The sequence below is a fragment of the Betta splendens genome, chromosome 19 (assembly GCF_900634795.4).
Source record: "Betta splendens chromosome 19, fBetSpl5.4, whole genome shotgun sequence".
Lineage (NCBI taxonomy): Eukaryota > Metazoa > Chordata > Actinopteri > Anabantiformes > Osphronemidae > Betta > Betta splendens.
The window spans coordinates 9,482,156-9,498,078 of NC_040898.2; the positions used below are offsets into that span (position 1 = coordinate 9,482,156).

At 53.4% G+C, this 15,923-nt stretch overlaps 2 protein-coding genes across 8 annotated transcripts in view; both read right to left on the bottom strand.

Moving 5' to 3' along the window:
* The window catches only part of ntn2 (netrin 2), a 48,678-nt gene extending 46,148 nt beyond the window's left edge, over positions 1-2,530 (bottom strand). Inside the window, exons 1-3 of the mRNA XM_055504220.1 lie at positions 2,271-2,530; positions 1,073-1,286; positions 474-964 (exon numbers count right to left, since the gene is read on the bottom strand). The gene's annotated coding sequence lies outside the window, so the exon portion shown is untranslated. The remainder of the gene's footprint in view (positions 1-473; positions 965-1,072; positions 1,287-2,270) is intronic.
* Positions 2,531-5,706: 3,176 nt separating this feature from the next.
* Positions 5,707-15,923, bottom strand: part of LOC114846460 (ankyrin repeat and fibronectin type-III domain-containing protein 1) — an 85,738-nt gene continuing 75,521 nt past the window's right edge. For 6 of the 7 annotated variants that reach the window (XM_029135421.3, XM_029135422.3, XM_029135419.3 and 3 more), the window contains 15 exons: positions 15,589-15,702; positions 15,376-15,473; positions 14,374-14,464; positions 12,787-12,897; positions 10,545-10,644; positions 10,335-10,467; positions 10,124-10,243; positions 9,825-10,040; positions 8,812-8,978; positions 8,576-8,732; positions 8,206-8,374; positions 7,948-8,114; positions 7,660-7,867; positions 6,868-7,580; positions 5,707-6,790 (listed from right to left, as the gene is read on the bottom strand). In XM_029135421.3, coding sequence (XP_028991254.1) covers positions 6,494-6,790; positions 6,868-7,580; positions 7,660-7,867; positions 7,948-8,114; positions 8,206-8,374; positions 8,576-8,732; positions 8,812-8,978; positions 9,825-10,040; positions 10,124-10,243; positions 10,335-10,467; positions 10,545-10,644; positions 12,787-12,897; positions 14,374-14,464; positions 15,376-15,473; positions 15,589-15,702 — 2,861 coding nt within the window. In that variant the 3' untranslated portion in view covers positions 5,707-6,493. The remainder of the gene's footprint in view (positions 6,791-6,867; positions 7,581-7,659; positions 7,868-7,947; positions 8,115-8,205; positions 8,375-8,575; positions 8,733-8,811; positions 8,979-9,824; positions 10,041-10,123; positions 10,244-10,334; positions 10,468-10,544; positions 10,645-12,786; positions 12,898-14,373; positions 14,465-15,375; positions 15,474-15,588; positions 15,703-15,923) is intronic. The other variant, XM_029135420.3, reaches the window with a different exon arrangement.

Below are 15,923 nucleotides of genomic sequence, written 5' to 3' on the forward strand. Positions count from 1 at the left end.
CAGACAAACACATTTGGGGCAAAGTATTCAACAGTAAAGGGGAGCGATGACGCGACGGAGGCGTGAGAAAGTGAAACGCTGCGGTCGAGGAACAGAAGCGCAATAAAGGCCCGAAGCTCCCTCAGACGACAAGCGCGAGCTGCTCATGTCTCAATCAGGGGTTGAGGTGGTTTTTTAACTGGGAACACAGTGGGAAGAGGGAACACCCATTCCCACCCACCTGTCAGTGTAAATAAGGATCTCTCCCCGAGTGTCAGCCTGCTAAAACAGGAAGGGAGACGCTACTGACAGCACAAATAAAATGACTGGCAGGGTCTGTATCAACCCAAAGGACCCGGCTGATTAGACGGTGCCACAGACAGACAGTCTCCAGCTACTGCAACAGGAAGTAGACCCAGATAGTGTGGATACGCAGCCGATGGAGAGGGAGCCAGGTCAACAAGGACCTATTGATGAGAGATCAACAGACTCACAATTGTGGTTTGGGCCAAAAGCACCGTTGACCCGATTCAACCTTGGATTCGACCGGTTCAGGGTCCAGACTACAAGAGTCCATTCACAAGGGAACCTGGGAAGTCCACGTCGAAGCCCGGCGGCCGAGCACCTTCTGGTCGGAAAGGGGGCGTTTGGGAAAACTGTGTAAATCTCATTAAATGAAGGCTGCGTCAACATGAGCATTTGACAGGGAAGAAATAGAAAGACTTGCACAGAATTTACCCCTCAGATGCATCAGAAAGATTTGGACTGAAGTGACACATTGATGTAAAGCCAGGTCAAACCCCACTAATGCACTTGTTTGTGGCTGAGGTGTGAAGGTTAGAGGCTCCCGTTCCCAACCTGGCGTACAGCTGATATGCTAATGTTTGTTACCTGGGACCGGATGGTTTCATTATTGTGTTTAATCTGAAATTCAGGCTCACTTCGTCCCCGTCTCGTCCAAATAAGAGACACGCTGGGTATAAATCTATAATGAGAGCAGCAGAACGACAGGATTCAGGAGCCAGGCCCTTTTCTCAGTCTGTCTGGTAACAGTGTGTGTGCACGCATTGATTTGTGTGTGTGGTGTAATTACAGCCAGGTCCCCGGCATGGAGCCCAGTAGAAGTACAGTCAGTCTGTCTGTGGCATGCGGTGGTGCTGACCTTCCCTCGCTCCTCTCCTCCTCTCTCCTCCTCGGGCCTGGCGACTCTCGCTCCGGCTCCGTCGCTTGCCTCCCGGCGCGCTCACGCTCGCGGACAGGTGTGAGCAGCTGTGTTTGGGAGCACGTGCGGCCACATCTCGCCTCCGCTCGAGTTAGTGGTCGTGTCGGTGAGTATCGATGACCGATGCAGACGCAGAGAGACAGAGGGGAGCAATAAGTGAGTGAGTGTGGTATTATTTTATAAGAGAACACACACTGGAGGATGAAGGTGTGTGTGTGTGTATGTGTGTGTGTGTGTGTGTGCGTGTGTGTGTGTGCCTCCCCCTCGTCGCGGCATCCAGGGGGATTTATTTGACCCCTTATTACCAGCGGTGAGCCTGTGGTGGAGATGAAAGCATGCCTTCCCAGTGTGGCCCCAGTTTCTATAGCTATGGACACAGACTCACACTGGTCGGGGACAATGGAGGGGCCCTGCCACTCGCCCCTGCCAGAGCCCTCTCCGTTCCCCACCCCATCCGTCAGCGCAATCATATTTTCAAAACAATAACACAGCCGGGGGGGTGATTGAAGTGTGTGCGTGTTTGATCTGGTGGTATGTGAGTGTGTGTGTGTGTGTGTGTGTGTGTGTGTGTGTGTGTGTGCGCGCCTCCTTTGTGTGGGTGTGCGTTATTTTTAGGCGCACGTGTTCGGTCCCGAGCGCGAGCGCGCTCGTTGGACCCGTACGTGCCGCCGAGAAGCAACTGCCGCGCGTGTGCACGAGCACGTGCGTGCGTAGGTGTGTGTGTGTGTGTGTGTGTGTGTGTGTGTGTGTGTGCGTGTGTGAGCCGGGCCTTTGATGGCATGGCTGGAGCGTGCCTAATGTGACTGCTTGCTGTGGGGGGGTGGGGTGGGGGCGGCGGTGCTGAGCCTCCTGCCCCTCGTACTGTCTACCCTGCCGCGGCCCAAGGCTCCCCCTGCAAACTTGAAAGGACCGAAGGAACCCCCCCCCCAAAAACCCCCTTGACGACGACCCCCCGACTGTTTTCAGGAGGCATGACATCATCCTTCGCACAAAGGGCGCTGGAGCCGGGGTTAATATGGACGTATGTGTGAGGACTGAGCTGAAACACGAGGCCCGTTCTGTCCCTCACCTCACTTGTCTTCAGGTTCTTCATCCTCAGCGCTGGCTCGTCCCGGACCCTGCGGCTAACGGACTCCGAGCCGAGGTTCTGGCAGCGTCCACACACCAGAAACCTGCACACAGCCGACACGTGAAGCACCGGAGGCCTGTTAGAAGACACATGTTCGCTGCTCGGCTGTTTAGGTTCAAAAAGGAAGATTTCTGTGTCACTGCTTTCATTTGAAAACGAAAACACGCCTGTGTGTCAGTGTGCAGGTAAAAGCCTCCCCAACACACACACACACACACACACACACACACACACACACACACACACACACACACACACACACACACACACACACACACACACACACTCCTACAAGTGTTGGTCAGAGGTGAGGCTCGCGGCCTGTTTAATGGGCCGTCCGTTTGCCAACTGTTCCTTTGAGGGGCCGATGCGTCGAGCGTTGGAGCCGGGATTTGGGAGGGAGGGCCGGTGCCGCTGGATCAGACAGATGGAGGGGGGTCCGGCTCCATTCATTTAGGCTCTGTGACAACAACAGAGCCCCACTTCAAACAACAAGGACGCAACCTGCTGGCCCCTTCGTCTGCGAGCGCATACGCAGACGCGCACATGCTGCAGCACATGCTCGCCCGCGTTCAAACACACGCCTTTCTCCCGGGTTGATTGGATCGGACGCGTCTTAAGGCTAAAATCCTTCCCAAAGATAGCGTCGACGCCGTTCACATTGCATCTGCAGCTCGTCCGACCCCATTCTCTCTCACACACACACACACACACACACACACACACACACACACACACACACACACACACACTTGCGCTACTCACATGCACAGGAGGGCGCAGACCCACAGGTTCCACAGCGCCCAGCCCCGTTCCCAGTCCCTCCTCCGCTACCAGCCAGCCTCCCCTCATGAATTCACTGGCACTCCCAGAAAGCTCTGAGGCGCCAGCGGAGCGGGGCTCATCTCTTGGGAACAATAAAGCCAGATCTTCATAAAACTTCAAAAAAGCCTCGCCAAGTATTTTATAGGTGCTTTAAAGGTTTACGGGCCCAGGGGAGGGAGCGAGCGAGCGAGCGAGAGAGAGAGAGAGAAATGAGTGATGCAGTGGTGGCAGCCTTCACTTTTCCCACATACACACACTTTCTTCCATCTTCATATACGCTGCTGCCGGTCTGGACCAACAGGTCATCGCTGGGCGTACAAATACAAGAGAAGAAGAGAGACATCAGCCTGGCATCAATGGGAAGTCGTCAAAGCGAGCGAGATGCAGCGTAGTGTGAAATGGAATTCAATTCAAAGCCTGTGAGGCACATCGCTCCCTGTGACGCACGCGTCCGCATCCTGACTCACGCCCGTTCCGTCGTCCTCCCAGTCGGGGGTCAAGGCCTTCAGGATGCACCGGTGTCGTAGCTGCAGGTGGAACGCTCCAACGTCAGCTCCACGGCCTCCGACTCCTTCGCCGTGTTGCTGCTCGGATACAGATATTTCGATGAGTCACCGGGTTAAAGCTGAGCACACTTTGAATCTCCTCCGCGCGCATGAATAGCAACTATTCAGGCCGCTTTGGGAATGTTTTCTTTTTAGGCATTCGCATATACGCCAGGTGTTATATATAGCTCGGGTCCTCCTGGAGTCAGAAGGTTTAAAATTAGGAGGTGTCAGAATTCCAGTACAATCCTTAAGTTACTGTCAATAAACGTACAAGCGTTGCTCTTAAAGGTGCAGCGGCCCCAGATTCTGTCTGCAGCTGTCCGCCATTCACTTTTCATCAGCTGGCCGGTAAACACTGATGAGGTCATCGCTATATAGCATCTGTAGGAACAAGTATTTGTCACGTGGCCTCCTTCCTATCAGACCAATGCCCAACGGCATGTGGATGCAACGCCACAATAAAAGCGTAAGCCCCAGACAATATCTGACGCACACCCATGAAACCTAAGCCGGTTATGATCCCCGGGACTCATGGGGTATGTCAAAATATACAGCATGGCAACATATACGATGGAATGTTCAGCTCGTAAAGTAAGACAAAGTGGCCGCTATGGTCAACTCGCTATGGTGAAGATCCTGGACTGTCAGAGCGTGAGGGGTAACTGGTTAAAAGAGAAGAAGCACAAACAACGCACACTTTTATTTTGCAATATTTATTTATTGTTCAATAAAAATAGATTTTTAGAAAGTGATGTGATGTCTCCTTCATGACTTCACCCAATGAATCTGCCAACAGCTCCTTGTTTTGACCTTCAGTGCAACCTGGACAGACTGCAGCATTGAACTTCACTGACCTTTGACCTGCGCCGCCACGCCCCCCCCCCACCATACGCTAACTTCACATTTGGGGCAGATACAGTACATTCATCCCTGGTCTTTTTAATGTCTATGTACACGGGTGGGTTTCTGGTTAAGGGACGTGTTTTTGCTATCGGTCCTCATTAAAAAAACGCTTTTAACAATGTGAATAAAGAAATCTAAGCACAAACACAACTTCAAGCCATCAGTAAAATCAATTACAACTTATTATAAACATCGGTTTGCCTTTATACAAGTAGTTACACGTAAACACGTCTTTGAAGGTGTAAGCAAACTAAACTCTGTAAACACTTTGAGAGAAACTCCCTGCTGTGACTTAATCCTGCTACAGTCCAGTAACTGAAGCCAGGTCAACTGGCCTCGCTCGTCACACTCACCTGTCCCGGACCTTTACGGTGCTACATGCGGGAACGCTGCATGGAATGTTTGGCTGCAGTACTACTGCACAAACTACTGTAGGTACTACAGAGTGAGGGGGGAAACCAAAGCCTGGTGGAGGCATCATCCACTGTGTGGGCAGGAAAAGGTTTTCAGTGATGGACAACAAATACAAATGTAAACTGAAATACTGCATTTAAACATGCGTCAGGAAGCTTTTCTTAATTCACTACAGTGATGTACTGTAGAGTAGAGTGATGATGCGGGTGTCACCTGTGAGCAGCACTGCCAGCAGTGACCATTTATTGGCTTCTTGCTACTCGCCCTCAGATCAGATGGACTTGGTCTTGATTTGCACGAAGCACCTGAAGCAGACTGTTGGAGCAGGGAGAGGACGACTGGGAGGAGCCCAGTGGCCGTCTGTGCTTGTTACTGGGGTTCAACTGTGCTGCGGCGGCGTCACCGGCAGCGTCCCCGCCCACAGAGCGCTAACGGCTAACGGTGGCGGTTCCTGTCAGGCTGCAGCCCCTCGGCGGGAGCGCTGCCTGGCGCATGCGGGAACACCACTGAACGAAACACGGCAAACACAGAGCTGGTTCACTTTTAGCACGGCATGACCACGACACGTCAGGTGTACTTAGCACGACGCTGGGAGGTTTGCATGCGTTTCCCATCAACCAGGTGATACAATAAAAAAAGTTGAGTATTGCTTATTCTTCCCTGTTTTGGAAAAAAAAAAAAAAAGATGAATCAGCTGGTTTTTATTTTGTGTCACGTCACAAGTTGTAATGACCATGTTAGTTAGCTACACTACAACGGCGTCTACTGTACAGAGAATGTGCTGCTGAGAGAATGAGCACGGGAGTCAGAGCCTCCACCCTCCTCCCCATCTTCGCTCCCTTGCTTGGCTGCTTCGCCACCAGACAGTACAGCGGCCAAGAGCATTTGAGTGACGGGCCGACGGGCCAAACTGTCGGCCTGATTGCGTCCCCGAGCGGAGACCCCCCCCCCTGTACTTCCTGCTCGCTGGGCCCGGTCCAGAGGCCGCATCCCGGGAACGTGGGGCCGGGCGGCTGCGGCCGACAGCTCTTTGGGAATGACACAATGAGGGAGTTCATTGGAAAAGCCGCGTCGGCGCGTGGCTGCGGAGGCGCCGCCCGTGTCCATTTGGCACTAAACGCGTCCCGATGCACCAGCGTCAATCACGCCGGAGGTCACACCGACGCTCCGCTATTGGCTCCACATCACAAGCTTTTCCTCGATGAATCGTGACAGCACAAAAAAACTCTTTTGTCTTTGTTCCATTTGGTTACTGTTCATTTGGTGTCCATATGAGTCACGTCTCTGATGTTAATAAAAAAGGTCTCACGTATGGGAGAACACATTTCATGGAAACAGATTCTCGGAGTTGCTGTTCGGATAATAAGAGCACAGCATCGCAGCAGTTGCGGATGGCGACACCACAGCGAGGGTTCAAGAGGTCGTAGAAATGGGACCTCCACATGGCACGGACCCCCCCCCCCCCCCAGGGCATCACACTGTGGTGGCACGGCTGTGTTTCAGTGCGAGCGGCGAGTACTCTTTAATGCGCACGCACAGTTTGCCTCGCAGCCACGGGTTCTGGAGCTCCAGGGGACAGAAGTCGTCCTGCAGCCACTTTTCCCTGTTGTCTAGAATGAGGACGAGGCCGAAGTGTTTCAGCTGCTCGGGACTGTAGTACACACACTGTCCTTGTTCGCCGCCGCCCAGCATGCGGCGAGACACACTGTTCATTTCCTGCACCACCAGCTGGACCATCTCCCGCGCCGATGTTCCAGGAGTTACACACAGCTGAAAGGCAAAGAGAGGAAGACCTTAAGCTAAACAACAGGTCACGAACAGCGCCGGTGAATGGGTCCGGTCGGTACCTTTACACTGGTGTCCTTGGGCAGGCCCGTGCGGTACTGCGGGTACACTCTGAGTGTGGCGTGGCAGCCTTTCCTGAGAGCAGCGGGTGACGCTGAGGACAGCCTCTGGGTGCCGCTGTCCTGCGACAGCGTCCGGGCCGGCGGGAGCTGGGAGAGGCAGCGCTCGGCGGAGCAGCACCGGTCCACGGAGGAGGGCCGGTGCCAGCGCCGCTGCGGCGAGCCGGACGCCGACGGGCAGGCGGTGTGGTGGGAGGACGGCTGCTGGTGGGCCGAGGGGAACTCCAGGCTGCTGGTGCGCACGCAGAACGCCTGTCTCTTCTCCGTGATGTGCAGCAGCTCGATCTGCCTGCTGGGCAGGATGAAGTCGCTGTCGAAGAGCTCGGGGCCCCCCCGGCGCCGGTCGCCGCCGCACCGGACGCCGCACCTGGCGCCGTCGCGGCCCTGTTGAGGCTCCGAGGCCTGGAGGACGTCCGGCGTGGAGCCCCGCAGCACCCCCCCCGCTCGCCCGCCCCCGCCGAGACACATGACTCCCCCCGAGCCGCTGCCGTCGCTGCGCAGGAAGCCGCGAGGCTCCGGGGGCGCGGTGGATGAGAGGGGCGAGGGGGGCAGCAGGTCCAGCTCGCGTGGACTCTGGGCCCGGCTGGAGTCATAGTCGCTGTCAGTGGTGAGGAAGACCTCAGAGGAACCCTCCTCGTCTGACAGTCCAGCAAAATCTGCACGTGAGCGAAATGTTAAATTAAAAATATGGTTCTATATTTAGAACAGTAGCATTTCATAAAGAAAGAATCTGACCCGAGTGCTTCCGGCAAGGTTCCGGTGAAGGCATCGGCGACGGCATGAAGTCCGGCTGGGAGGAGGTGGAGGGAGGCTTGTCGGGCATCACTTCCTTGGAGAAATCGATGATCCAGCTTATGGAGACGCCGCCTGTCGGCTGCTTGTAGCGCGCGTACTGCAGCGCGTCCATGATCCACCGGGCGTCTCGCCACACCTCCTCCATTTGCTGCGCACAGAGGACAGGATCGTGACGCTTCATCCGCGTAGCAACGCGTGCCGCGCCTCCGACCGCCCGCCCTCTCCTACCTGCATGTGGTCTTGGACTTGCTGGTGCTTCTTCTTGGCAGCAAGGAGCTCGTCCTCAGAGAAGGCCTCCCTCAGTGCCTGCTGGGACATGAGGGACTCCAGCTCCAGAAGAGCAGAAACCCTGCAGTACTGGCCAATGAAACTGGGGCAGTAGGTGTTAAAGTGGACTGTGGCAGGATAAAAACACAACAACAAAACATAAAGGAGCTGGAATATGAAAACACATTCAGGAACAAGCGATACATGTGATAAACTGACCCAACTCAAAGATCTGCAGGGGCAGAGTGAGGAAGCCGGAGCGAGGGGAGTACGGATTGTTCTGACCGGGGGCTGTGCACACCTCGTCTGACGGCGGCAGGAGGAGCAAGAAGGACACTTTCTCCCCAAACTCCAACACTTCCTGGCTGTAGATGCGGAAGTCCTGGGCCTGGAACACACATAACAGAACTCACAGGACCTGTAGAACCCAAGGAACAAACACAGCTCCTTATAGGACATGGCAGTAGGATCCTGTGGATGGAATCAGTGGCTGGAAGAAGGTCAGGTTCAAATGGACAATGATTGAATTAGTGGTTCAACCACTGCTTTTGTTTGCATTCATTCGCGTTGGACCCTGACTAGGACTCACTCGGACCTGATTGCCAGGGACGTTGATGTGGGCCACCAGGTCCTTTATGGCGCTCCGCAGGTCCTGTAGGAGGCGGTGTGGAGCGCTCTGCACGTCATGGTCCATTTCCAGCGACTCGTCCAGAGAGCTGAGGGCCTGCAGCCACTGCCACTCCTCTCTGAGGGAAGCACGCACGTGGATCGGTCAGAGGAAGGCGACGCGCACATCTTTTTCATTAGCTGAGCGGCCTCCCTCACCTGGACACGTTGCTGTTGTCGCGGACCTTGGTGTGACACAGGACATTGGGGAGTTTCTGGGGCACCAGCGCTCTAATCTGTTCCACGGATGTGCAGAGTTTCAAATAGCCCAGGTATAAACCTGGAGACAACAGCTTCCTGCTCCTCCTGTGATACGCCAGCTTCTCCTGAAAGCAGCAGGTGCACAGAGACTAGATAAGAGCAGTCTGGTGGTGCTGACTGGACTCTGCCTCTATAATCGTCTTTCATTTGGCAGAGCTAAACACCCCATCAGCACATTTTTGTGTATTTAATCATACAATTTGTTCAGAACTGACTGCAAAAGAAATACTTCACTCGACTGTGGTTTTGCCACAGGGAGTCCCCACCATTGTTTTGCAACCACAAGGACAAACCAGCTGTCGCCGGGGACAAAACAGCGCTGCAACAATAGTATCAAATTCACCCCGCTACACAGACGAGATTTACTTGTGGTGAGTGTTTCAGATTGTGGCTGATGATCTGAACAAAACAGACGCAAAGCGATGGTTTCAAAATTAAAACAAAGAAGCGATTTGCTGCATCGTCGTCATCGCGCCCAACGTGATGCAGATGAAGTGTAACATTGTAATTGGCACCATGAGTCTCAATTCAGTATGCGTCCTTACAAAGAAGGGGACAAATAGAAGAGGAGAGTCACAACGACTACTGTTTCTCTGAATAAAGTGTGTCTGCAAGCATTTGTAATTGGAAGCAGATTTCAACTTAAATTCCTATTGTTTGGGCCACAGAGTCCCATGTTTACTGTTGTGTGTAAATGGGAGTTTAAAACCCTGACAGTGATTTCAATAAATAAAAATTTCCAGAGGTTTTAGGGGCAGTTTGTTGCATCTGGGTAACAAAAATGCAAGGAATGAGCCTGAAAAACCCTCTGCCACCCCCCGACTGCCATGGCAGCAGCCTGTCTCCAAAACAAAAGCAAACTCGACCGATTTTCCAAAACCGAACTAATGTCCAAACACAGCGGGACTCACATGAAGCGTGATGAGGAGAATGTCCAGGGCGGTGGGTTCTTCTGGGGACGAGATGGACTTGCGCTGGAGCTGGAGTTTGCAAAGCTGCGTCCAGCGCACGCCGTCGAGGTTGGAACAGGCGCTCATGTCCTTGAGCAGCACCAGCAGGGCGTTGCCGTGCTTGTCTTTGATTGGCTCAAAGTACACCTGACCGAGGTCCTGGGTGCCCAGCGTTCCCTGAGAAACATGTCAAATAGCACACAGTTCTCCGGTGCTGTTCTATAGTTTATTACTTTAATAATAAGTGGACAATGCTCTACCTGTAGATGGGAGACGGCCTGCAGCATCTTAAGGCGCGTCTGCAGAGTACAGGAACAGGACGTCTGGGACAGACTGAGACACTGCTGCAGCCAGGGAATCTCCTCCCACAGATAGGACACCTTCACCACAGAATCACAAACGTATTACATCAGCTTCAAAGCTGAATTTATATTCATACCAACATATCTGATCAGTTTCTTTCGTGTTTACCTTCGTGAACCACAGGAAGTCTTGCATGAGAGAGCTGGAGTAGGAATCTTCAACCTCCACAATGGGGATCTGGTCCTCCGGCGTCACCAACACGTTGTCGTCTCTGTAGAATATGGACGTGAGATAGAGGCCTCTGGAAGGAAAAGCGTTTGCATGTTAGAAAATGATGTGGATGTAATAAATTAACACAGAAGCAGGAAGAATAGCTACCTTTTCAAGCTTTTCACAAATTTGCTGGTGGGCTGGAAGAGGTGGCGCAGGCTTTTGGAGACTGAGTGCTTCCTGCCCTGTGGTGGAGCTTTGCACTGTTCTGTGCGCACAAAAGAAGAAGGAACAGGTTAAAAGGCTCTTTCCTCAGCAACAGACCACGGAGTCTGGTGGCTCCTTTTGAATTCATGCGCTGATGATTTCAAGCTTACCTGACAATGTCTAGAAACACCCCTGCAGTGACAGGCTGTTGCCTAATTGACAACAAAGCTGACATGTCTAACGGCACGGCTGGGGTGGAATGTTTTTTGACATTTCAGGCGCTCCAGTGGCGCGGCACCATTTGCCAGTCATACAAGCTGCCAACAGTAGACTATGGGCCCTAAGGGAACCAGTAGCTCTTAAATCCCAGGGGGGCAATAACTGTGTATGTGTATGTGTGTGTGTATGTTTACCTGCGCATAGTATAGTTAGTGGAGCATGACATGTCATGAGTACAGCTATATGAGGAGAGCCAAGAAGCTGTAGTAATGTGTGTGTGTGTGTGTGTGTGTGTGTGTGTGTGTGTGTGTGTGTGTGTGTCTGTATGTGTCTTAACCCTTTGCCACTCACTGACAGGGAGGTCAGTTAAGTCTGTGGGGACGTGTTTATTTTTAGAGGGTCTGGAGGAGGTTGGAGGGGGGGAACTGTGTGTGTGTGTGTGTGTGTGTGTGTGTGTGTGTGTGTGTGTGTGTGTGCGCGCGCGCACCCATTGCTGAGATAACGCACCTCCCAGCTCATTAGAAGCCCCAAGTCCCAAACCCCCCACAGACGCAGATTCCCTCCCTTCCCAGGTGATCTTACTCCAGCCCCAGGCCACTTAAAGTCAATAAATCCCCCCATTCAGGACCCGAGAAGAACTAATTTTCTCTTCAGGCGGACGAGTCGAGGTGGAGTAGCAAGAAATAACAGCACCCCCTGACCTCTCTCACCTCCCCAAAGTTCTCCCCACTTGCGAGCTCCAGTCCTCTTGGCCTCAGTCCCTGTTTGACATTGAGTAAGACAGACAAGTGGGGCAGACTGCTGGGGTGCCTGTGTTAGTCAAGGCCCCTTTCACAGTTTAATTAATAGTGTTTGGACAAGCGGGAGAAGGCGGCGTGGGGCATGAGCTGCGCCGAGACGGGGACACGCACGTGGAGATGTTGGAGACAGGGCCGTAAAAGAGAGAGCATGTACACGAATATTTGCGTCTGTGCGTGTACATGTGTATCTATGCCTGTGCCTGTCTGTCTTTACCGTGTGTATATGTATGGACAGTAGACAGCACGACTGGCGCGCTGAGGGGGGGCGGCAGCAGAAGTCAGTGTTAATTTATGCCCTCTCCTAACTCCAGCCTTGGACTTGTCTCTTACAGGAATAACAAACATGACCCCGGGACACGCTACCTTGGCTACCGTGCCTGAGCGCCGGCTTAAGTCTGAAGAACCAGGAGCCACTCAATACTGACTATTATATTGCGTCTCGCCTTCTTGCAAATATGGTCTGGCCACAGTGGACAATAGTAAGTGGGGGCGTGTGTTTGGGCGAGTGGGTGTGAGAGAGAAGAGGGACCAGTCGCTCAATGCTAAATGCAGTTTGCTGTCATGTAAAGGAGTCAGTGTGGACAGGTTTTGACACTTATGGGAGCAGCTTACAGGCAGCAGTGTTTGGGGATATAAACAGCCAGAGTGTGAGAGAAGTTGATCTGCATTTTGTCACAGAGAGAGAGGTATTCAGCCGACGCAGGGCTGAGTCATGGAAAGACGCACGAGGGTGCGGGGGGCCGCTGAAGCAGAGTGGAGGGTATTATTTCTGAGGGCCTCGCCGCCTTGCGATCTACGGCCCCCGAAGTACTTGTCGTGCCTGAGATTGTAAAGTGTCTGTCAAGGTGAAAAGAAACACAGCAGCCGCGGAGCGGCGTCACACCTGTGAGTGAGCCATCGCTCACGTGTGTTTACGCCAGGAACGTTTTTTTTTTCAAAGATGGACGACACTGTAGCTGAAAAATCCACGTGTTTGTTTGAAAGGTGACCGGTGCAGTAAAAGCTACAGGAGCTCAGGTTAATGTCAGTAGATCAAACTCAGGGGACCTTAAGATTTGGCTCCTTGGGGTTTGTGGTCAATTCTGAGGGTTTAAGGAAGTGGATGTTGCTCAAAACCCATTCAAGAAGACTTAATGGAATCGATATAGTGAGCAGGTTTGTCTGGTCAAAGGACTATGACTTACCATGGCAGACACAGTTGCGGTGAGCCTCTTTGATCTGTCCAAGGAGCTGGTCCAGGGCCTCCTTCTGGTGGCCACTCTGACGTGGAGCGCGGCCATCGATGTCTCTCCAACCTGCAAAGAAAGGAAAGACGGGTCAACGTCACGTTGCACTGGGGTCACCTCCAAAACCTTTCAGGGTGTCCCTAATAAAGTGGTCCCCCGAGCATTTCTAGTCTGGCCTTGGGTCTGAGGTGTGTGTGAGTGTGATGTGTGGGACAGTCTGTTTCTCATACAGGTCTGAGTGTGTGCATTATAGAAAACAGCACCCACCCAAGTGTGAGAAAGCTGTGGTTGGTGGACAAACAGACCCACTGAGCAACACTGGACCTGGCTGCCCTCTACATATTTGGGCTGGATGTCAGCACACACACACACACGCATTCACGCGGACACGGTGTGGCTGGTGAAAGTCATTCACAACAAACGCTGGGGAGCGTGCAGTTACTCGACCGCTAAACCTGCTGCTCCCTTTGTCTTTTCTAACGCACACACTTCGAACAAACCCTCCTTCTCGTGCAGACAGAAAACGATTCTTCAGCATCCTCCCTCCTCACTAGAGGATGTGTCAGCGATAACCCACCCCCTACTAGCATCACCCACCACCTACTCACCATCACCCCCACCCCAGCCCCCTCTCCTGGAGCCCCCCGGAGGTTGCGTGGGGCTGAAACACGGCGAGCCCTATTCCCGGAAAGGTGCCTGTCCCGACAGGACAAGCGGGCCCTTTAATGGGCGTCCACGGCCTGGTATAAGGCCCCCACTGTTGGTGCTGCACCGCGCGCTGCAGCACAGACATGCAAATATTTCCAGTGGTAGGCCCAAATGGAAAACACAAACATGCAACATCGAAATTAGCTCAGAGAGACTGAGGGGAGGGATGGAGGGAGGCGGATAGTAGAAAAAAAGAGGGGGGGGGTAGTTTCTGAAAAAAAAAGACGCACTTGTTGAAAAACACGGTGTGCCGATGAGGACAAACATGTCCATGTGTTGCCCAGATGTGTCACGAGCGTGCCAATCAGTGCCCGCGTCCAAACCTCGTCCTGTACGGAGCAGCACGAGCTGCGCACGCACGAGCATCAAGCATGAAAATCTGTCCGTACCTCACACACACACGCTGGATTCATTACCCTGCAGTGCCACCTTAAATCACTCGCAAACCGTGCTGCTTAATGTCACTGAACAGTCCGCAGGCTGAGTGGCAGCGGGGGGAGGGGTCGGGGGCCGCGGCGGCTGTGGCGGGCGACACCCCAGCTGTTGTCGCACATGGCTCCACGGTTAACTTCTTGGCTGAACCCGGGCGGCTCCTGCTGCCAGCCAGCCCCGGACGCCGGCCCGCGGCTACGGTTTCAGCCGCTGACGTCCGCGCTGGGGGTCCCAGAGCCCGCCCGGCTGGCCCGCTCGCGGCCCGGAGTCGCCTGAGTGGACGCGACCGCTCGGCGCTCGAGCCTCTTCCTGCGTGAGCGGATCATTCTCGCAGCAACGTGCAGGCTTTCAGTTTCACCACACGATCAGCGCAGGTACAGTAATCACAACACGCGGTGCACTTACTGGACGGTGCAGCACAGGCTGGGGTGGAAACTAGTGGAGGCCCCCATCCCTTCATGTTGTAGGCCGACACCTGGATATAGTAATAGGCTCCCTGAAAGGAGAGGACACGTGAAAGTTAGAGCAAGTGTGTGTTTGTGTGTGTGTGTGTGTGTGTGTGTGTGTGTGTGTGTGTGTGTGTGTGTGCGTGTGTGTGTGAAGGGCCCGTCTAAAGGCTCTGTCTGTCTCTGTGGCCAGTTCACAGACAGCAGGCCTCTGTCGCTTCTTTCTCAGCCAAATCAATCAAAGCGGCCACCGACACTTCCTGACCTCGCCTTGACCCCTGTCATGTGACAGGAGCGAGCGTTGGCTGGCGGCGGGCCTGGTGACGGGGGGGGTTCCTCTCGCACAGCAATAAACAACCAGTGGCGCATCCATTTGTCTACGTGCCCACTTAAAAAAAAACAACAAAAAAAAAAAACAAAACAAAAAAAACACGGCAAACATAAATCAGTTCGCAGGCTCCCAAGCTGCTCTGGGAGACTGTTGTGCAACGGTTGCTCATGAATCAAACGTGTATTTGAGCAGCAACCTAAGGCGTCCGCCTGCATCTGGGCTGTGTGCAGCTTTAATTCAAATAATACAGGGTCGCATGGGAAACGCATGCTTCAAACGTCGCCTTTGCAAACACCTCAGGCTCGTGTGTAAATAATATCAGACGCTCTCATGAGACAATAGCTTCTAAATGTTTTATTGGTCAGCACCAACAGCTGGAGAAGCAGGAGCTCAATGGTGCTCTGCTGCTTTGTCGCCTACCATATAAAGTATGAATGTATCCGATTAAGCTGGAAACAAAGGAGAATAAAAACACAGGAATAGATGTTTTATCCAGGAAACTTTCTGAAAGCTCCATACGTCAGTGTCAGTGGGTCCTGGTATCACTTACTGCGTCGTGTGTGAAGAATGTGCTACACGCAATCCAAAATAAAGAGTTTGCTCAAAAAGAGGAGGGACGCGGGTTCTTACAGAGGTGAGCCCGGTGATGGTGCACTGCAGCAGAGCGGCGTCCTCCACCAGCGCCTCACCAGCCAGAGGGATGAAGGATGGAGAACAGCTCCAGCTCACTGCAAACACACAGCCACCACAGAAATGTGCCTTCAGCTGCAGCGAGTCGGCCCTGAACAATTAAGAGAAGGCTCTGGATGCTGTGACTTGCGCTTCACACTGCGAGTGCCTGACCTTTGTACTTGGTGACCACCGCTGAGTTGACGCACAGCGGTTCCTGGAAGTCCACCCTCAGACTGGTGCTGCTGCTGACAGACAGGCGCACAGCGCTGGGAGCGTCTGGAGGGTCTGGGTGAGAGAGACAGACAGGCTCAGGCCGGAGGAGTCAACTACACAAAGCGTTTAGCCTTCAGGCGAGATAAAAAGGACTCGTTTAGCGCGTGACGGATGAAAACGAGAGTGGCAGGAAATGAGCCACCTTCACACATTTACATCGACTCCATCAACACTGAGAAGTGAGAAGGTAATAGTGTATAATCCATCCATGTTCTCACAAGTCAGCCATCAGA